General features: G+C 42.7%; 2 protein-coding genes across 7 annotated transcripts; one reads left to right on the plus strand and one right to left on the minus strand.

Moving 5' to 3' along the window:
• Window positions 1–120: 120 nt before the first annotated feature.
• C6H11orf16 (chromosome 6 C11orf16 homolog) lies at window positions 121–19,219 on the plus strand. 6 transcript variants are annotated; one of them, XM_064657369.1, is made up of 8 exons: window positions 121–3,712; window positions 4,018–4,275; window positions 7,624–7,816; window positions 8,590–8,740; window positions 9,903–10,131; window positions 10,909–11,574; window positions 11,962–12,149; window positions 13,875–19,219. In XM_064657369.1, the coding sequence occupies exons 2-8, from the start codon at window positions 4,023–4,025 to the stop codon at window positions 14,037–14,039; spliced, it is 1,845 nt and encodes a 614-aa protein (XP_064513439.1). In that variant the 5' UTR covers window positions 121–3,712; window positions 4,018–4,022; the 3' UTR covers window positions 14,040–19,219. The 6 variants fall into 6 exon arrangements, with proteins under 6 accessions (XP_064513439.1, XP_064513435.1, XP_064513436.1 ...); XM_064657365.1 differs by lacking the exons at window positions 121–3,712; window positions 4,018–4,275 and having other exon boundaries at window positions 6,184–7,816; window positions 13,875–14,061; window positions 17,015–19,219; XM_064657366.1 differs by lacking the exons at window positions 121–3,712; window positions 4,018–4,275 and having other exon boundaries at window positions 6,184–7,816; window positions 13,875–14,061; window positions 17,799–19,219.
• On the minus strand, window positions 15,152–20,395 carry AKIP1 (A-kinase interacting protein 1). The gene is made up of 5 exons (XM_064657373.1): window positions 20,264–20,395; window positions 19,925–20,002; window positions 16,769–16,873; window positions 16,428–16,478; window positions 15,152–15,603 (listed from the first exon to the last, which is right to left on the minus strand). The coding sequence occupies exons 1-5, from the start codon at window positions 20,366–20,368 to the stop codon at window positions 15,460–15,462; spliced, it is 483 nt and encodes a 160-aa protein (XP_064513443.1). The 5' UTR covers window positions 20,369–20,395; the 3' UTR covers window positions 15,152–15,459.
• Between the last annotated feature and the right edge of the window lie 799 nt (window positions 20,396–21,194).

The following is a 21,194-nucleotide window of genomic DNA, read 5'->3' on the forward strand; positions in this document are numbered from 1 at the left end:
TTTGTCATCATTTTTCTCCCTCTTTATGCTGCGTGCAAATCCCAACTATAAAAGTACTCCTCTAAAAATGCTTCAGAGTAGAAATATGCACTTATTGAGTGGTTAGATAAAGAAAGGCTCATCGAATTGTTAATTGAAAAAAAAATTTAATCCCTGACTCAAATGGAGCTGTGCATATGTAGGTACATTATTGTCTGCTACCATTTTCAATTCCAGTGTGGAAGGAAGTGGTATGGAAGAGTATGATATGTTTCTGGGTGCAGTTTTGGCTTGCTTAGTTCACAGCCTGGGGGACAGACTGTACCTGTACACCTCTGCCACATCAGGGGTGGAGACACTGTTGTCCCATAACATCTGCATTGACTGAGCTCTTTTGCAGATACAGAGCTTCATTCTAATGTCAGTCCTGTAATCTTCCAAAACTGAGTTCATCTGGAGGGATTTGTAGCAGATGGCTAATTGGTGGATGCACAGGATTCTTCCTTTAAATTTAAAAACAAACAAACAAACAAACCTCACAAAGACTGACGGGACAAAAAATATAAAAACAAGCTTGGGTTTGAGATACTGTGTTCGACATCCCACCCTGATGAGTGGAATGTTGATCAGTGGGGATATTGTTATGACAGTCATGTACTTAGGGTCCCCTAAGGAAAAGTAGTGCAATTTGTTTGTTGAGCACGTGCCTCTCTATCAGTCCTGGTAGATGTTCTACCTCTTGGCTGCTTTTTTGATGAGGCCTGAAGCTGGTGTGGGATGGAGGATGCCAAATACAGCATTGTGGCTTCACACAAGGGCAGCAGGAGCAGAATGTTTCCTTGATGGCTGGCAGTCTCAAGAAGACAAGACTGAGTGTATGTAGCTCTCTTGGTAGTAGATCAAGTGCTTCTTAATCTTACAGTATCTTCTGAAATTTTTAAGCTAAACTGGTTTTGGTTTGGGATTTTTTTGTGTGGTTATACTGATAGAAGGGCCAAATAGTGGGATAATCTAAAGTATTGAGGTAATCCTGTAAAATGTGGGAATTTAGAGGATGGGTGTCCTATTTCTTTGCACTTGTACAATTGGACAGCTATATACTGATATAAGTAGCATCTGTATACCTGTATACATGGGATTATACAGACTGATTGCTCCATACTATGTTTCTGAATTTAAACAAAACTTCAAAATGATTGTCTTGGTGCTGATTGCTCTTTGTATTCAAATCTTACCTCTTCTTACATATATTCACCTTTTATATGGTGTTATACTTCCTAACAATAAGGGAATTTCCCAAAATTACAATAGAATGCAGATTAAATTTGAGGGTATTAAGCTACCTAATATCCTCACCTCTAATGGAGACAAATCCATCACAAGTTTCCTCTTAATAAATGCTGTTTTTCTGTGTTCAAAATGAAGCTTTGAAAATTTGCTTATGCCTTGATGGCGAATATTTACCTAAATTCTAGATGATTGTTATATTTAGACATTGAAGTATGACATGCCAATAAATGAAAATAGTGCTTTAGTAAACTGTAACAGAATGTATACAGGAAGTAAACAAAGTAGGTTCCTAATACTTTTTCAGGTAATCTGGATGTATTCAATAACAGTTTCAAAATTTCTAGCCCTCGGTGCCAAGTTTTGTTGCCATCATAGCTGTGGTGTGGGTGGAAGAGCCCAACCAGAAATGAGCAGATCTAACTGTAAGCTACTTTGCATGTTGTCAGTTGACTATAAATTGCAGCAGTCATTGACTCAGCGGAACAAGCGACACAATTCAGGTAAGAGCATGTTGCTGTATCTAGCCAAGATCTTCACTGAATATCAGTGTTTTTGAAAATCACTTCTACCAGCCATTCACTAACAATGCTTCCATAGCTCTTTAATGAATCCTGTTTAATGTGATCTCTTATTTAATAAGGTGTAAGAAAAATGGAACATTAATTTCTTTTTTTTTAAATATCATTCAGATATTTTCAGGTATTCATCACTCTTAAAATAGCACGTCTTCTTTCCTGGATTTTACTTCCATCTGAAGATTGGTGAGTCTCTGGTCTAAGAGGAAAATGTTCCTAACACCTGAATTTTGCACTTTGTGCTGGTAGTAAGGCAGCAGGTAACTGTTTTATGTGATGCTGTTGTCCAGCAGAAGTGTCAGTACTAAGCAACAAATACTGCAAGTATCTCTTCTTGAGGAGTTGTGTTGGTTTTGATTTCTTGCTCTGTAATGATGTTTTGCTGTAAGTTTTTGTTTTGCTATGTAGCAGACTTTTTCCTCAGACAGTATTTTTAAGTTGTTAGCAGTAGAAAGTTTTTAGACAATAACCTGTGTAAGTAGAAAAAGGAAAGATGACTGGCTACTGTTTTGATTTTACAATGAGTCTATATTCACCTCTTGATTTTTTTTAGCATGCATACTAATCTGAAATGGATGTGTGTTCATGCTTTCAGCCTACCTACAGAAGTACCTGTTTAAGATGCACGTGACTTTCACTCATGTCTAACAGCATGCTATAAATGAATTCTTAATTAATTGGATTTCTGTCGTGAAATCTATGTGCACTAGAAAAAGAGACAACACTGAGTTCAGAGGCATTTTCATAGAATATGTTGAGAGGACAAGTCCACACTGAGTAAAAAATTCTCTCTGTATAAACATGGCAGGTATGAAGTAATTAGAAAACATTACAATATCCCCATATCCTTGTGAAGGATTCAGGGGATCCCATTTATGTTATTGGAGCTGTGATTGGAGCATTTGAAGCTTTGCAAGATTTTTGTGAGTATGGAATCTAGATGTGTCTAGTAACCTAGCTGAATATTCAGGTGTGGATTCCATTTTAGAGGATGTAATATAACTTAAGTGCTTTAGACAGCAATGTGCAGATGTGCAAGTGGATGGTGAGTAAGAACATTTTTGGATAAATTCTGTGTAGGCAAGTATTGCCTTCAAGCTGTAAGGATGGCTCACAGTAATTCTTTAAAAATTAACTAGTAATTTCAAGTGTATTTTAAGTAGCTATTAGGTGACAGTCATTACATTATCAGCACCTATGGTGATATTTAGCTGTTTGAATAATGATATTGAGAAGACACTATAATGTAGCTTCCTATAAACCATTGCAAGATTATCTTTGTAATAAATCTGTAAGGGTGATTTAAATAGTTACACCTACTGTAATGCTGCTCTGAAGAGAGGATATGGGGTTTTAGTAGGCCAGTCTGAGTCAGAGCAGTGCCCCAACAACTGTGTGCAGTCCTTTCTTAGTATTACTAGGACATATATTTTTTTCCTTTAATATTGATTATTTTTATTGATTATAGTCCTCTATCAACAGGATTGTATTTAGTATTTCATATCTGTGTTTAATCTGCAGGTGAGTGCAGGAGGAGCATGAGGACCCAAGGAGATGTTAGGCTTAGCAGAAATTCTCTCTTCTTTCTAAATTCTCTAAACTTCTTTTAAACCTTTTTATGTTGAGTGGATGTAGTACCTGACAGACATGAAATTAAGACTGGGATAGCACAAGCTTTCCATCTATTTAAGATAGTATGGTGAATGAGACATCAAGTGAACAGAGAGAAAAAATGATTTGTCTTTGAAGGCTTTTTGGAATGAATAGGGAGTCTTTTACTGCAATTGTAGATTTAATTTTTTTTCAGGAGAAGGGGGTGGAGAGAATGTCTCAGATGTTGGCCTGCTTTGTTTATTGTCTACAGACATGTAAGTTTTGGTGGATTTGGAGCAAGCTAGACTCATGTGGAGTACGTAGATTCTCTTAATTTCTAAATCTGAGGTGAAAGGAGACTGCTTGCTCTTTCCTGTTGTGAATTATTTTAATCAGTGTTGTTGACAAATTGTTTGCTCTATCTGATGATCTTCTAACACCTTTATGAAATGTCACAAATGCATTCAAAATCTCTTCTGGAAAATGCCAGTGAGGCCAAGTGTTGGTAGGTCTGCATGAGGTGTTTTTATTACTGTTCAATAAGAGTGGTTTAAACTCTTATGTAACTGTGTGTTTACAGGTTAAATGCAGAACCTGATGGATGGCAAAAGCTACTGTAACCTCATCTGTACTGAGACCCAGTGCATACAACTGGCCCGGCCTTTCTGTGCCGACCCACTGGTCACATTCCACGTGCACCCAGAAACACCAAACCAGGTCACTTGCTGTGAGGATTTGTCATTCCTTCCTTTCATGTCTGAGCATCTCATCACAGAGAACTTCTACAGTGAGCCCTGTACCTTTCCCTACCAAATGCCCCATTCCAATTTCCACAGAAGTGAGTACTCCTACGGGCCAGCTTTCATCAGGAAGAGGAATGAGAGGGAAAGGCAGCGGGTTAAGTGTGTCAATGAAGGCTATGCTAAGCTGAGGCATCACCTGCCAAAGGAATACTTGGAGAAACGGCTCAGCAAGGTAGAGACACTCCGTGCTGCAATAAAATACATTAGGTACCTGCAGTCTGTTCTGTACAGTGATTCTGTGGTGGCAGGAAAAAACATCATGGAGCCAAGCCAAGCTCCTAAAGCAATTAACAAACAGAACCAGTTTTTGCAGGCGATCTAAAGTGTTCCAAACCAAGCAAAAGGTACCGTGTCTGGGAGCGTAGTAGCCACTCCATTTATGACGTGAGAGTTCCTGGCACATCTTGGGAGCAGCTCGGAGCACATGTCAGTGTCAGCCCACACAGGAGCTTTAGTTTTGCAGATAGTAACTAAACTTAGATACGAAAAAGACCACTGGGAAAATCTCAGCTGAATGACCTCTAAGTTAATTCATGAAAATCAGGAAGCGTTTCTAAATTTGTCACCAAGCTAAAAATGTAGCACCTATATGTGTGAAGTAACTGTATGTATCATCACAATCTGCATGCTTTAAAATAAAATCTTTCCACTGATGGGACTGAGATTCTTCTCATTTTTTGTAATGTTACTGATTTACTCTCACATACACTTTATTAAAAGATTCATGATTGCCAATGCCTCTCTTAAAAGACCCTTTTAAAGGTTCCAAGGAGTGTTGTTAGATGCCAACAGAAAGAATAACTTAGTTTAAAAGGGAGAAATAGAGTAAGGTAGCAGCTTTCTGCAGCACAATTACTGAACATAGGAAGATCATTAAGTTTTGCATGTGCTGTTTCATTGTTTTCTTATTAATGAATATTTTAATCACATTGAAAACTATTGACTTAGCCTAATTTTGGTTGAAAATTGGATTCTTTTTTGGATGTCACTACCCTTAAAAATTACTAGAACTGCTCACCTGATACACTGTATAAAGAAGGCTGGGAAGGTCTTGGCTATGGGGGAAAAAACAATCCTGCAACAGAAATTTTTCAGGACTTTGACTGATAATGGTTGAGGTCTGGGGTGGTCTTCCCCAGCCTCCCAGTCTGTTCCTCTGTACTACTGATGGTTTCAGTCAGCTGTTGTGGAGTAGATTTGTGTGAAGATGATGAAGAGTTTAGCTCACAACTGGTAAAAGTGTTCTTAACATTTGCTCTGCGTAAGGGGATCGTATTATTGATATTGAGCAATTCTGCTGGCAGCCCCAGAGCATGTAGCATGCACAGCAGAATGCACAAAAAAATGGTTACAGACTTCTTAAGTGATGTATCCTTGTCTCTAATTGTAGTCATCCCCCCGTTACATTGTTTTTATAGCAGTGAATTGGAAAATGCCTACAGAAGGCAATTGAGCTTTCCAAACACACACTCTCCAAAGAAACCCACCATCACAAAACCAAACGACAAATCAAACCCCAGTTGTTAACTCTGTTTTAAGGAGGAAATGAAGATTAGGGATCACAGCAGAGATTAACAGGTGGATTTCTGCTTTATATTCTGTCATGTTTTTGATAGACATGTTGTGGGAAAGGGGTAGAATTTGTAATCCCTCCCCCTTAGTGCAAAAGGAGAAAGCTGTAAAGCGATTTGACTTTGGTTTACCTCAGCTTCAACCTTTCTTTTCATATTTCAAAGCAATTTACTTGTCATGCCCTGTGGTGGCGGGCTTTTTTTCCCCCTTAAATCTGAATTGTGGCTTTGATGCTGTTTTTATCCTGCGAGAGTAGGCCTAGAGGACACTGAGCTCTCTTATAATCCTTTCTCTGCCCCTGCAGTCTTTCAGTGCAGTACCTAAATCCACACGAACACTGAGCGAATGTGTGGCAGACAAATGGTCCTCTCAGTAGTCCTGTTCCACTGGTTTTTAAGTAGTAAGGTCAGGATGTCCAATCCTGGAAGTAACAACTATGGCAACCTCCATAGCAACCAGGAAACACTGGCAGCAAAAGGCCTCCTGTGTCCAACGGGCAAAAGGGCAAGATTTCTGCACTCAGACTAAATCCAAACTGACCAGATGCACTGTTACCAATAGCTGGTAAGTTTGAAACTCCGCTGTGTCAAACTATTTGGAGTTATCCAGAAATAAAATCTCAGAATACAGTGTAGTTGCCTTTGTCAGTGACCTGTTTTGTACAGAAATAGGAGTCCCTGCCCTCAGCAGTAACAGTGCTGAATGGTAGAAATGATAGTTGCATTTCTTTGCAAAGTATTACTGATTCTGTCCTGTTTTGGTTTTATAAGGAGGGGGGTCTGTATAGTTACGAAACGATTGGATATATTGTGTTGATTTGCTGACTTAAAGATGCATTCTGCAGCAGTTAACCCACTCTTCTTGCTGGGTTTGCTCTGCTAGTTTTCTGAAATTATGTATATCTGGGAGTCTCCACAAAAAAGACTTCCAGATGATATTTCTTAGATAAGAGACAAAATATCTAAACTGGAGTTTATAAAAATATCTAAACTGGAGTGCTTAAACTGCATTTTGTAAAATAAAGCACTTAAATTTTATGTTGTTGAATTTCCATGCAAATTTTACCCTAAGCATGCTAAATGTTTCTAAGCAATGTTAAAAAAAAAAAAAAAAAGGAAAATGAATGGAAGCTTGTCTACTACATCTTTTTAAATTACCAGAGATAGCATCACATCATTGATCTTACTGTGACAGCCTCTGAATAGTTATCACTTGTCACATCTGAGCATCTCATTCTTTCTCATTGCAAGCCATAATCCTGCTGTTATAAAACATGACAGGACAGCTGAAAGATCAAAATATTTCCTCTTAATACATCACTATAAATAAACAACAGGCAATGGTAATCTAACATCACGTTCAAAAACTGTCACGTTTACTCAGCTTGTCAACTTCAGCTGTAATTTCTGTCTCAGCTTGTAAAACAGCGAAGGTTTGGCTGGCACTGTGTACAAGAAAGCTTTAAAGGAGAGTATAGGTATAGGAAAAGAGAGCTGGATTTTACAGAGGGAAACAAACGTTGGAGGGGGGTGAAAATTATTCTTTTTCTGGAGATTTTCATAACATTTGTCATTTCCCTGGGTGTTTCTGTCCCTCTTTCAGGTCGGGATTTGGGTGACTGAAGATCACTGAAGGCAGTGATATGGGTTCATCTGGCCAAATGCCAGTCTGAATATTCTGAATTCTGTGTTTTTAAATAAAAATAAACAACTAATCAAAAGTACTGAGTTCTTGAGGTACGCTGGAAAGCATTTCTTTGTGTTAGAAATGCCAGTACTTTGTCTCTTTTCTACCAACAGATCACGACTGAGTCCTGCAGGTATCTGCTTTTGCAAGAATGGCTCATTTGGAAGGGTTCCTGCCTACGAGTCACAGGTATTGCAGTGTGAGGCCAGCTCTGGACAAGTTCTGGGGTTCCAGCATTGTGCCTGCCATTAACCCCACCTGCAGGAGCTCTTTTGTAGTGTATCCTGCCTGGATCACTGAGCCCCTCACTCCCCAGAGGTAAGATCAATTCCTGTTTGAGTCTGTCATTTGTTTTTTTCCATGATATCTAATAGGATAAACCAGGCTGGTATGTCAGATTAATAAATTAGCAGTTTGAACATCATTTGGGCTTTTCCACCCCTGCACTGGCAGTTTTTTAGATGGTGTTAACTGAAGTAATTTGCTACCTTGGAGATTATGAAAAGCAGAGCCTGAGTAAGCCTCCTATCAAAGAAACATTCCTATAATATTATTTGGATAAATAAAAGCATCTTGCATTAGCAGCTGTCTTCTGTGAAATGTTTCTAATGCTTTGTGACAGCAGATTATTTTTCAAGTTTTGAACTTGAACCTGTCATCAACCAGCAGCTTGGTTGTTTACTTCTCTGCTTTGCTGTTCCCCGAATGCTTCAGTGTAAACCATCAGCTACAGCATTCTCAAGCACGCCTACGCTGTGCTCTGTGCTGGGGAAGGGTTGCATTGTCTTGCCACGTAAACAGCAAAGGGATAGTGCAGGTATTCCTGGCCCAGGATTCCAGCAGACTGCTTCCTCTAAACCTAACACCAAGGAAATCTGGGTAAAAGCAGACACTGATATGTTTTTCCCAAGAACAAGTAACTGTCGCCCCACAGGCAAGTTTTCTGTTTCTTCCCACATTCTTTGGCCTGTGGGAGTGGTAGAAAATGAGATGCGGTGTTCCAGTTCTGAAATCTTAAAAGTTTGGTTTTTTTTTTTCATGACCTACAGAAGCTATTTCTCTCACTGCTGACCCATTTTCTTTTCTTCAAGGTGCCAATGGATTAGCCACTGCCTCCACTCCCCCTGCCTGGCGTGGGAGAGACTGGGGAGATCCGTGTGCATAGACAGCAACGTGCCTGTGCTGGTGAGAAGTGAACAAGATGGATTTTATTACCATGGTACAGTAAAAGAGGAGATAGAGGTGAGCAGTGGTGCAGTAACATGGGTGTGAGTAACAGGGAGCAGTCCTCACACACCACCTGAGTTCAGTGTAGCAGTTTTGGTTTCAGCTGGTGCGTGAATTAGAGAACAGATCACCAGGATAGCTGGAGCTTGTGGTTATCATAAAGCTCCCAACATGCATGATTCCAGGCTGTTCCTTACCTCCTGCTGCCTGACAAGCCATGTGAGCCTCTTGTGTGCAGCACAGCCTGAGGCACCAATAAACTAGTGATGGTCAGAACCGTGCTCTGCTCAGCCCCCTTTGCTGAGTCCATCCCTAGCAGTGAGCAGGTGTGTTTCAGGGATCCTCATCTTGTGCAGAAAACGGGTGCCCCACAGACTCCCAGTTCCTGGTGAAAGCAGTGTTGTTGTGCACCTTGGAAGAGCAGTCCTCTGCCTCTGCTGGTGCTGGGCACTGAGCCAGGCTCAGACAGCCTGAGTGCCGTTACAAGCGGTGTACGGGCTGCTGTTGTGTGTACACACATAACCATCAATAGCACAGGAAAAGGGTTAGTGTTTTGTGTACACACATCCACCTTGAGTCAGCTACAGACCAATGGCTTGGGGTCTTTCCAGAAATGTCAGTGAAAGCTTTAATTCATTGGTTTGTTAGCACTTCAAACTTAACACAAAAAAGAGCCTATTCTTTCTCAAGAACAGGGAAGTACCTCACTTCATTGTTGATGGAAAGCCTCTTGACAGGCCTTAGTGTAAAAGAAAATAAAAATTCCCGACAAACCCCCCAAGAAGCAGAGTTAGTCTTGTATGTAATGAGGAAGACTTAGGCACAATTTAAGAACAGGTCTGAAAGGCTTCAGTGTCCCTTGTTACTTGGCACACATGGTGGTGTTTGTGAAATCCAGTTACACTTGTCTATAGCTTTTTCTCTTGGGAAAGAAAATAGAGATCCTAGTGGCAGTGACTCTATACATATGCTTTGCTCATCCTGCTTTCTGGTGAGCCTCTTGAAGATTTTTCTGGCCATCTCAGTGCTGGACTAACACCACACACTATTTAGCTACTGTTCAGGCTTGGTTTGACCTAGTCACATAGGCACAGGATGGCCTCCTACTGAGGGTTACATGACCTGACACATTATAGGGTGTTTTTCAGTGGAACTGCTATTTTGTTCTCGGTAACAGAGTGAAAGAGGCATGTTCCTGGTAGAGTTTGCCAAACCACTTGTGTCCCGTGGAAAGCATCCAGTGGGTGTGCAAAAAACAGCAAAGGATGACATTCTGGAGTATGTGAATGGGATGAAGCACTCCTTACTCCCTGGAGACAAAGTGCTGGCACCCTGGGAGCCAGATATGGCCAGGTATGGCCCAGGAACCGTCCTCACAGGCATTGAGACAAGGGACCCCTTAAGAGGTAAGAAGGATGCTGCCCTCTCCCTTCTTGTCTTGCTCTGGAACACGCGTGAGACTGTTGGGATAAACGCTTGTCATGATAAACTCTTGTCACTGTGCAACTGCCAGAGGAATAACAGTGCACAGAGTACAGTTTAGTGTTGCTTAGAGCTTACAGGAGCTGATGGGACTTGCTGATGGATATCTGTGTGTAACCTTATCGGTCTGACCCTAAGGAAGTTGTGACCCATAAAAATGTCATCTGTGTCCGTGGGTGTTGCTGGGACAGGGCTGTGTGTGCCATGTGCAGGACTGTGGCCTTTTCACAAGGAATACAAATGAGACAACTTTCAGGAAGCATTCATCTGATCTTAAATGCTTGCATTTGTAACAAATGGTACATCTGGGGGTGATTTTATCACCCAAACATAGGAGATTTCAACAGCTCATTAATTTTTCCCACATTTGACAGTCAAGCTCCACTGACTTACCAAAATACTTTTCTCAGAGCATTGCTGCTAACTTTGGCAGTAAAAACAAAGATTAGTCAGTCAACAGTTTCTTGTTCATCTGATGACAGATTGGGAGGAAAGATGCTGCCAGTCCTGTGTTTTAATGATGGTGCCCTAGCTGCCCACTCTACCCCCCCAACTTTATGGTGAGATGCTTTAGAGGGGTGATAGTTGATCCTGCTGCTTGACAGAAGTAGAAAGTGTACAAAGCTGCAAAGCCTGATCTGTGTATGTGCACTACCCAGGCAGGCCAGCTGCTTATGGCTGTTTACTTTTTCTCTTAACAGCCTCAGAAGATGAAGAAATTACAGTCCAGTTCTGGAATGATAAGAAAGTGAAACTCCCACGTAATGTGGCTCTGTGGATCCCTCCTGGCCTGTGGGAGAGGATTGTAGAGATGATCCACATGCCCTTCACCAGCAGGCTGAAGTCCAGAGAAAATCCGGATGCTGGCTCTTGTATTTTTCCCTACAGTCCTAAACCAGCCCTCATTCCTGTTTATGCTGGACACAGCCTTGCCAAGCACTGCTTGCTCTGCTCACCCTGCTGGCCACATTTCCACTACCACTGTGGTGGTGCTTTGTGCTGTTTGTCAGGATGTGTAAGGTGCATCTGCTGCTGTCACCCCCGTGCTGATGCCTGGCGGTCTCTTCCATCCAGGTCTCTGGTCTTTCAGAACAAATCTGAAGAGGCAGAGTCCAGCAGTGAGCTGTCTCCAGGCCTTCTAGAACTGGAAGGCACAAAACAAGAAGCAGCTGCAGCTGTGGCTACATCTTCCTCCTCTTCTGATTCAAAGTGGGACCTGAAGCCACTCCCCACTAGGAGTACTGCGGTGGACAGTGCTGTTAACACAGCCTGTGGCTGTCTTGAAAAGCCCAAGCTAAAGGATTCTGCAAGACCTCAGTGGAAATACTGGAAAAGAAGCCACCACAAGTCACATTCCAGTAATTCAGGTACCTTTTAACACCCCCACAGAGAAGCAGCAGTCAGAGGGAACAAAACCAAATGTGCTCTGGGCAGGGCAGTCACTCTGCCTGTAGGTTATTGGTTATTGGGATTAGTACTGTAAATTTGCATGTCAGTCTCTGATACAATACTTCCCCCTCCCCAGTGTTTCTGCTGCCTCATCTGGCATGGTAGCTCTTCTTTTAGCAACTCATCTCATGGAAAAATACCACAACAGTTGATTTCATTAACCTGCATAGCTAGTCCATGCTGAATAACCTGGAAGAATTCCTTTCAGGCTTAAATTGCAGGCTTAAATGTTCTCTCTTCTGAAACAAATGATTCTCTATTTCAGTTCTGGTTTTACTCTTACAGACAATTTTACTCCTTCCCAGGACTTGGCAGTTGCAGCAGCACATGTATGAAGGGCAAGCTGGAATCCAAAGCCATCTCCATTGGGGACACATCCCATGTGGGCCCAGCTAATCGGAGTGCAATGTTTGAAACCATTGAGCTGTCTCCCAGAGGGCAACTCACAGTGAAAGAAATCTTAAGAGACCAAGATTTCAAGCCATCACTGGAGGTAAGGTAATCTGTATTAATAGTGTAGTTATGTAAGCATGAGGTTTGTTTGAATGGAAAAGATATTCTTGTTAATGGTCTGGGAGCTGGTAAGAAAACTACATGGTTTCTAATTTAACTGCTTGCTAAGGCCATCCACCTGTTTTGTGATAGGTAGGAAACTTCTCCACTAACAGGAAACTAAAATCCCCAAACCCTAAGGAAGGGCTGAAGCTACTTGGTAAAATAGAACCGATTATGGCAGTAACCATGTGAGCATTTAATAATGCAGAGTTCAGTTCAGAAACCTGCCAAATGCCCACTGACAGCAACTCAGTGAAGTCCTATGGAAGTAGAGACCTACATGAGTGGCCCTAGAAATGGACAGATGTGACTGTCAGCAGCAATAGAACACGAGGGAAGACTCAACCTGGAAAGGTGCTGAGCTCTGCCAGTCAAATTCTGATTGTCACAATCTTTGTCTCTGAAAGATAAAAGCAGATTCTTTAGTAAACACTTTTTGCCAAGTTTCTTCTCTTACTCCCTTGCAAGAAGCAAGCAGTTTAAACAGCAGATCCCTACCCTAAAGCTGGGGATACAGAGTAAGCAAACTGTGTCACAGCTAGGAACAAGGACAACACCCTGGTTTTTAGGCCTGGTTTCTGTTGGCCATGATCCCTCCTGCTTTAGAAAAACTTGGAAAAAAAAATCAGAACATGAATGCTAAAAAAAGCAAGCACAGAAAAAAGGAAGAAAAAAGCTTACAGGAAGAAGTGGAAGATGAAAGAGAATGTCAGCACAAGAGCATCTGGGGTACAATTAATAAATTATATATCAGAAATCAAATATTAGCTCCTCTGTACCTTCATGCTCTTGCTACTGTAAGCTGACTCCAAAAAAACTTTGAACATTCTAACCTTGTACATTTAGGAGAAGATGAATCTGTTCATGACATGTCTTACTGAACAGAGAATATACTGGAAGACATATTCTCACAATTATATGCATTCATTTTAAGCAGATGCTCACCAACTTATTGTGTGGTTCCTACTTTCTATTTCTATTCTACTTTATTATTAAAATAATCATAATTACACACCTTTTTAATTGATTTCCTAGGAATTTACAAGCTAATGTGGAGCTTCAGGCAGACATGCTGTATGGTAGTAAGTGTCACAGCTGTGCACTGAAGTGACGTGATTTGCCTTTTGGTAAAACTAATAAGAAAGCAGAATTGTTTAATTCTAGCCCCAAACCAGCAGCATGAACCACAGCAGTGGGCACAATGTGGTAATACAGAGTATAATGACATCCTTTTATTCCTGTAAAATAGCCCTTGGTGATTTTAAACCTAGAAGATACATTGGTACTCTTTGAGATAGCTGAGGCAGTTTTATCATGTGGTACAGACTGCATCAGAAGTGACTTGCAACAAACAAGTGAAGCTAGACCATAGGCTTCCCAGAGGTGCTCTCTGGGGGGCTGATGTCCTCTCTCTGCAGTCAACAACAATCCTCCTAACTTATAAAGCAGCAAAATTTTTCATCAAAGCCTAACATCTTCTGAAAATCCTTTGGTCTTAACTGTACAATTCTCTGTTTCAGCAGTAAAGTTTGTACTAGCACAGAAAATATACCATTGTTAAGGCTACGTGAGGCAGAGGTACAGCCAGGAAAGCAGCGGTTAACAAAGACACTGATGCTTTTTTTAGCTTTGATTTCCAAGGGATTTGTTTTCTGTCCTCCAGGAAGAAGGTTTTGCAGCATCAGAAAAACAAAGAAACAAAAGAGCGTCAGATGATAAATGTAAAGCGACTTGCGTGGGCGATGGCAAACTTGATGTTAGAGAGCATGTCAGAGCTCACTTGCAACAAAGCAGAGAGAGACATGATCAACCAGAATTCAGCACATGAAGTTCAGGGGCTGAAATTTCAGGTAAACTGCTTATACTCTATCAGTGTTATACTTATTAAGCAAATCAAGTTCTGGTTTAGGTACTGTCTCAGTGGAATACCTTTATGGAGGACTATATGGTTTTAATACTGAGAAAGTATATTTCTACCCACATCAAACTTCAGCATCCTCACTCTTTACTCCAAGGTGTGATAATAAATTCCTAACTACTTGAACTTGACTTTACAGTTCTGGAGAGATCAGATGAACTAGTATGAGCACTAAAAGCCTGAACAGATGCACAGCAAGAGTCCAATAAACCTCCAATTTGCCTACAGTTCTATAGAGTGAGCCAGAGGAATTCAGGAAAGCAATTTTTGTTAGTAGAAAGCCAGAAGGAATGCAGAAACAATACAAGTTGACAGCTGAAAGTATTTTTTTCAGGATTAAAGCAGAAGACAAAGTAGCCAGAGGGTAAAAGACCTGCTACTGTAGAAACAAATAACAAAATGCTTAGAGATCCAGCATTCAAGTCACTGAATTTTATGTTCAAATGAAAATTACTGAAACCTTAATACATCAGCTACAAAAAGATGACAGATCTATATAGGTCACATCACTAATTCTAAACATGGAACCTGATCCTTTGGGAAAGTAAAGCATCCAGGGAATTTTGTTAGCAGGACTGCTCGTGTTTAAAGCATATGAACTTGTCCATAAGCTGCTGTCTGCAGGTACTCAGCAGTACTTTTCCCCTGCAGGAAATAGGACAATTCAGGGTACCCCACTGCCCTCAGAAAAGGCAGCTAACTGGGGTTGAGCCTGGTCTGCAAAGGGACAGGACTTGAGGGGGCAATAATTTACGTGCCTATACTGAACATCTGACATATATTCAAGCACCTTTCTGAGCTGGGGTCCTAGGTAGTGAATTCTGTTTACATTTTATTTCTTTATTAGGATAGTAAAAGTATAGAGAAGAGAATGGATTATGAGCCAGCTGCTCTAAAATCAGTGCCGTCCTACAGAAGCTAATGCACATCCATATTCATACCACACAGATCATGCTCTCTGTGGTCCACAATGCGACATGGAGGTTCTGTCTGAGCATACTATAAAAGAAGCAGTCCTCACAAAGGCTTGATCATGTATTTTATTCCACTGATTGTATCTTTAGTTGTTTAAAGCAGAAGAATCTGGAATTACACAGTCACATAATTGGATTTAAAAGGCACACAGTGTACAAATATTTATAAAATCGGTGTACAAAGTGGGTTGCATATAATTGCATTAAGTAGAAAACAAATATACAGACCATAAAAATGGAGTCCCAAAGAGGAAGCTACTATTAAAGTGCTAACAAGAAAAGGATATTTATAGTTCATTACATGCAGTAAAAAGAGCCTTGTATTTTATTCCCGTGATGTCAAGAAACAACAAACATCACAGAACAAAAGTTAAATCAACACTTTGTCCTGCATTGACACCTACTACGAGGGTTTTTTTCACCATGTCATCTGAGATTGCTGTGACAGAATAGATGCCGGGAGAAACTTCGATATACAAGTCTTTGGAAGCTTGTCTGGTCTTTAAGAGGAAAAAAAAAACAAAGCTTCATTACTGGTTAGCCATCCTAGATTTCCCACAAAAATAAAAATTTTGAATTTGGTTAAAAAAATTACATTTCAGCTGCTATATAAACGTACTAAGATTTTTCAAAATCAGCGTGGACAAAACTGTGAAATGTTCCTGTGGAAGTGATTGCTATGCTGTAATCTGTGTCTCACAAAACTGAAAGTTAGCAACCTAGACAGTTTTGAACATAAACCTGGAAAACATTCCCTATCATAAGGGTGCTCCCATTAATTTGTACTGTGGGACAAATTCTGTGTTTCTTGTCTATTGTGTCTTAGCAGTTCTTGAAATTGATTTGGTGAGGTGTTAGGCTTTTAGAAATAAAACCAGATTTCTTCTCCTTGAGGAACAGGAGTCTTCAGAGAGCCTGTATGAGGGCTAAGCAACTGCTGTGTGCCTTGCTGCACACTTTTCCTCAGGAGCACAAGTGAGGTGAGACTGGAGAAGTGCTGCCTTATTGCTGCTGATGTAATTCACAAAAGCCTAGAGCTTTATGGGTGTTTCACGTTCTGTACCAGTCTAACTGGTACAGACTCTTAACTGGTTATGTGCCAGACTGCCACAATCTGGCTTCTGATTAACTGTGCAACTCTCAGTGTGCCCATTTTCCTGCCTATACATACCCCCCCCAGTATTGGGAATGCACCACTTGTTAATCTTCTGTGTCATCCAAGGCTCCACATCTGTCACAATTTTTAACCAGCTTGATGCAAAATGATGATAAAGAAATGCTATCAAATACCTCCATTTAAAACCAAAGTATTCTATAAACTTACACGTTGCTGGCAAGTTTGAGCTCGACTGGGTGCTCTGGAAGCTTCAGACCTCTGGAAAGAAAAAGATACTGTTTTCTAATGATACAACACATCCAGCCCAAGTGAGGTGATGTGTCATGTGCAGGAAATTTTCCCCTCCATGAAAGGACTGATATGACACTGGTTGGTGCCACCAGAAGTTACTCTGTCTTCCCACCACCCAACAGAAGGCTTAGATCAGTCCAGGTGTTCCTAAGTCCATACTGTCAACCTACATATATTAGTGTCTCACAGATGGATGGATAACAATTATCCTGCTGCAAGGGAAGGAATGACCTTAAATCAAAACCAAAAGTACCTACCTCTTCTTCCTCCTCTCTTTCCTCTGCCTGCTTGCCATGGTATTTGCAGATGTGTTTAATTTCATGCTCTTTGCACCTCGGGGCTCCCACGAAGCTATAGTACTTCTGGACAACAATAGAAACACAGAATATTATGTGGGGAGGCATCAAAGGCCATACTCACAGCTACTGCAGATTTACAACTGAAAGTGGAACTGCACAGCTACTGACTTCCTCTATTAATTGGCTGGTTTGTTCTCTTGTGAGGACGAAAACAATGCCTGGATGTCCACAAGACACCTGCCTTACGGTACAAGACTGTCAGCCCTGATTTTAGAAGCCTGTCTCCTGACACAATATGTAGGGAGGGACTCTGGCACCTCAGAACTGAACTCATGAAAATGTCAGAAGGAATACTCTGGAAATACCTTCCTGATCAGGCTCTTCAAGAAAAGCTCGGGTGGAAGAAGGCACAGTTTATGGGTCCTTAATAGGACATATATGCCAGCGAGGTGCTTTGCAACCTAGCCAGTGAAGATTCATTCTGCAGGGCACATGCAGGAGCAGCACTCTAAAAGCAGAACATGTTAATACTGAAAACTGAGTCAGTAAAGAACCTAAAGTGTTTTCAAGGCTGGTACCAGTAGCACAGCAGTTTTGAGAACTGCTGTATTTAAGTCTACAGCAGCCCTCTTCTGGTTCAGCTGCAAAGGTACTGGAACCTTCCTCACTGCAAATTAAATATTAGAGTACAGCTCTGCTGCCATCTGTTGTCACAAGAGAACTCCTCCCAGGGTTACCTTTTTGATCACAGGGACCAAAAAGTTCCAAAATATCTATTTTATTTCACTTATGTTGTCCTCGACCCTCGCTGTCAGGACTAAACATAACAAAAATAAGGCTAATAGCAATTCTGATTTCCATATCTACTGCTATGCTTTATTCCTCGAGCTTATGCACAAATCAAGAGATCTGGTTGCTTGTATTGTGGTTTCTGTGGAGCTATGTCCCAAAATACATCAAATGCTCTGACCTATTGCATGCTTTGCAGCACATCTCTGTATCACAGGAGGTGAGCTGGATTCTTTTACGTGATGGCACAGAGCAAAGAAATTAAATCAAACTTTTGGTGAGTAATGAGGGTAAACTTAGGTCCCTTAGTAACTCCAAACAACTCAGCTTAAATCCCAGTTCTAATTGTTTGCATCTAAGTGGCTAAATGGTTATGTTCAGCTGGAGATTTTTATTTGCGCTTTTTAAACTTTATCCATGAACTTACAGGTCTGACAATTCCCCCTTTTTATGACTCCTCTACAGAAATGACTGAAGCAGTACTGTCTTGGCTGATGCATAAGTGTGGAAATCATTTACTGCTTTTCCAACTCTAATACTGTTAGCAGGCCATAAGGTAGACCCATAGAATAATATAGGTTGGAATAAGATCATACAGTCCAACCATAAACTTAGCACTGCCAATTCCACCGCTAAGGATGAATCTCTATACACTTGTATTTTTGTTTCATCTTGTGTAAAACTCTATTCTGCCTGAGTTGTTTTCAGGATTAACTGGTTACTGTGTATGTAGTGCTTTCAAATGATAGAAGAGTTGCTTAAGATCTAATCATTTGGCGTGATGAAGTACTGTTTTCTCTAATGTAATTGCAGACTTAGCCTGTGTTATTAACTCTGCAGACAACGAGCTCCCTGCTGTGTTGTAACAGCTCCCGAGGGGCACAGCCTCAATGAACTGCGGTGGAATTCACAGAGACTTCAGTGCAGCAGCTGGGCTGCAGGGCTGCGTTCACAAGGATGAGCTGGCAGAGGTTGGCTCCTGGTCCATCCACCCCATAAGGCAATGACACCTGGCAGCCAAAGCCAGCATGAAAGCAGTGGAGCTGTGCATCTGTAAGCCATACCCCTCCATTTCTACTTATCACAAAGGTAGGGTGCTGCTCAGAACTGAGCCCACAGTCCTCATCCAGTGGCAACATCCCAGATCAACTTCGACCCAGTTTCATCTGGGAATGGAGTTGGTTTTCTTCCTAGTAGCTGGTAAAGTAGCTGTATTTTGGATTTGGTACAAGTATAATGTTAATAACAAACTGATGTTTTGGTTGTTGAATGGTGCTTACCCTAAATCAAGGACTTTTCAGTGTCTCATGCTCTGCCAGCAGGGAGGTGCACAAAAAGATGGGAGGGAGCCTAGCCAGGACAGCTGACCCAAACTTGCCAGAAGGGTATTCCATACCATGGACTGTCATGCTCAGTATAAACTGGGAGAGTTGGCTGGGGGGGACTGCTGTTTGGGGACTGGCTGGGCATTGGTGGTGAGCAACTGTATTGTGCATCCCTTGTTCTTCTTGGGTTTTATTTGTCTCTCTCCTTTTCATTACAATTATTATTGTTATTGTTATTATCATTACTATTATTATATTTTACTTTGTTTCAATTATTAAACTGTTCTTCTCTCAACCCACGAGTTTTATTTTCTCCTGATTCTCCTCCCATCCCTCCAGGGTAGGGGGGCAGGGAAGGGAGTGAGCTGTATGGTACTTAGTTGCTGACTGGGGTTTAAATCACAATACTGGGGAGGTTAACTCTAAATTCAGAGCAAAAGCATGACACAAAACAATCTCTTTGCTCGAGAGTCGAACTCTCCCTTACTTCCACCACCCAGAACACACTGTCAGCCAGCATGAGTGCTTCACATTGGCCTGATGGAAACAAAGGGTTACTATGTCATAAAGCCACTCTACAGCAGAGATACTTTGGAGCACTGGAAACACTCCATATATTGTGACACAAAAGCCTGCGCAGGGGCCGACACAATGTAATTTGTGATGTCACCTGACATTTCTGCCTCTCTGACTGTAATGCCTTTTCACCAAGAAATGGAGAAACCCTCTGCTAAAATCTGCACCGGGCTACTGGTACTGTCCATGGAAAATGCTGATAGTGGTGTTTATCAGCTCAAGTGCGATAACACCGGTGAAACCTGCCATGTACATGACGGTGAATGCCCCAAATGTCTTCATCTAGGCCGGCATCAGAGGCTCGCTGGCTGAACTCTTTCCATGCAATGAGCGAAACTGAAGTCTAATTTTTTCAGTAAAAGTGGTGCCTGCCGGGCACATCATAAACATTCCGCTTTGCACGGGTCTGGGGGCGAAACCTCACCTCGCATTCTCTTGAGGCTTTACCCATCAGCTTCACGATCGAATCGAAGGCTGCACTGAGGCGCTCGGCTTCTTCCTCCTGCAATTAGAGACATTCTCTGTAACCCAGCGCGGTGCTCGTTGCTTAGAGGCAGAAAGTGATTAACCAGCAAACACTCCAGGCTGTTCCTGGGGTGGCACAGTCCCGGGTGGCCCAGCGCTGCCCCGCCGGTTCCAAAGGAGGATAAAGCGCGGGGAGGGGGGTAGGAAGTGACAGAGCGTATTTCAGGACGCTCGTTAAGGCTCGCACGTATACAGACACATAGCCGTGTGTACAGAGAGGTGTGCGGGGCTCACTGACCGGTCCCGCTCCCGGTCCCGGTCCGGGTTCCGCCGCCCGGCGCCGCGCGCGCTCCAGCACATCCCGCGCCAGCCCGGCCGTGCGCCCCGCGCGCGCCACCTCCATCCCGCCGCCGCCGCGAGCCGCCGCCGCCTCCTGTGCACGCGCCAGCCCGCCCCGCCCCGCCCCGCCCCGCGGGCCCCGCCCCTCCTCCCCCCGCCGCCGCCGATAGGGGGCGCTGCCGCCCCGCCCCGCCCCGCCCGGGAGCGCCGGGGAAGATCCGCCGGGACGCGGCCCCGGGCAGCGCTCGGTGTGGGGAACCTGGACTCGGCGGGCCCGGGGGCCTCCACCCTGCGGTGCTGCCCGGCTGTTTGGTTTCCTTTTAAAACTTGTGAGGTGCAAGGTGACGATGGCAGTAGGTAGCGATGGCCGGCTGGGCGAAGGGGGTGCGGGCGAGAGGGCACAGCATCTGCATCCGCTCCCCGAAGGAAAACCCGCTCCCCTGGGTCGGTGAAAGAAACCGCGCGGCGTTTTGGCCCCCTGCGAGCAGGGTTTGCCAAACCAGCCGGTTCGCTCCCTGGGAGCCGGGTCTGTCCCAGGAGGGTTCTCCAGCGAGGCCTCGGTCACCGCTTGGAGTCGCCAGATGAGCTCGGGAAGCGGCTCCGTGTGAGTCAGAGCCACCCCGTGTGCCCTGAGGTGACGGTGGGAAGGGCGAAATACGCACAGAAACTTTCTTCAAGTGCGGTATGGCCAAGGTTAACGTGGAGGCCCCTATTCTGCGAGTCCTCCATTCTTGCTGAGAGCTTTGCTAGCTGTAATCTGTTTGGCAAACAGCAAAAATAATCCCCTCCTAGTTTAAGTTTTACTGTCGTCTTCCAGTTGCTTAACCAGAGCAGCAGCCAGGGCCTGTAATAAACAAGCCCTTTGCAGGCTGCTTGTTCATTAAAACACA

This window comes from Pseudopipra pipra, chromosome 6 (assembly GCF_036250125.1).
Source record: "Pseudopipra pipra isolate bDixPip1 chromosome 6, bDixPip1.hap1, whole genome shotgun sequence".
In the NCBI taxonomy this organism is placed as follows: domain Eukaryota; kingdom Metazoa; phylum Chordata; class Aves; order Passeriformes; family Pipridae; genus Pseudopipra; species Pseudopipra pipra.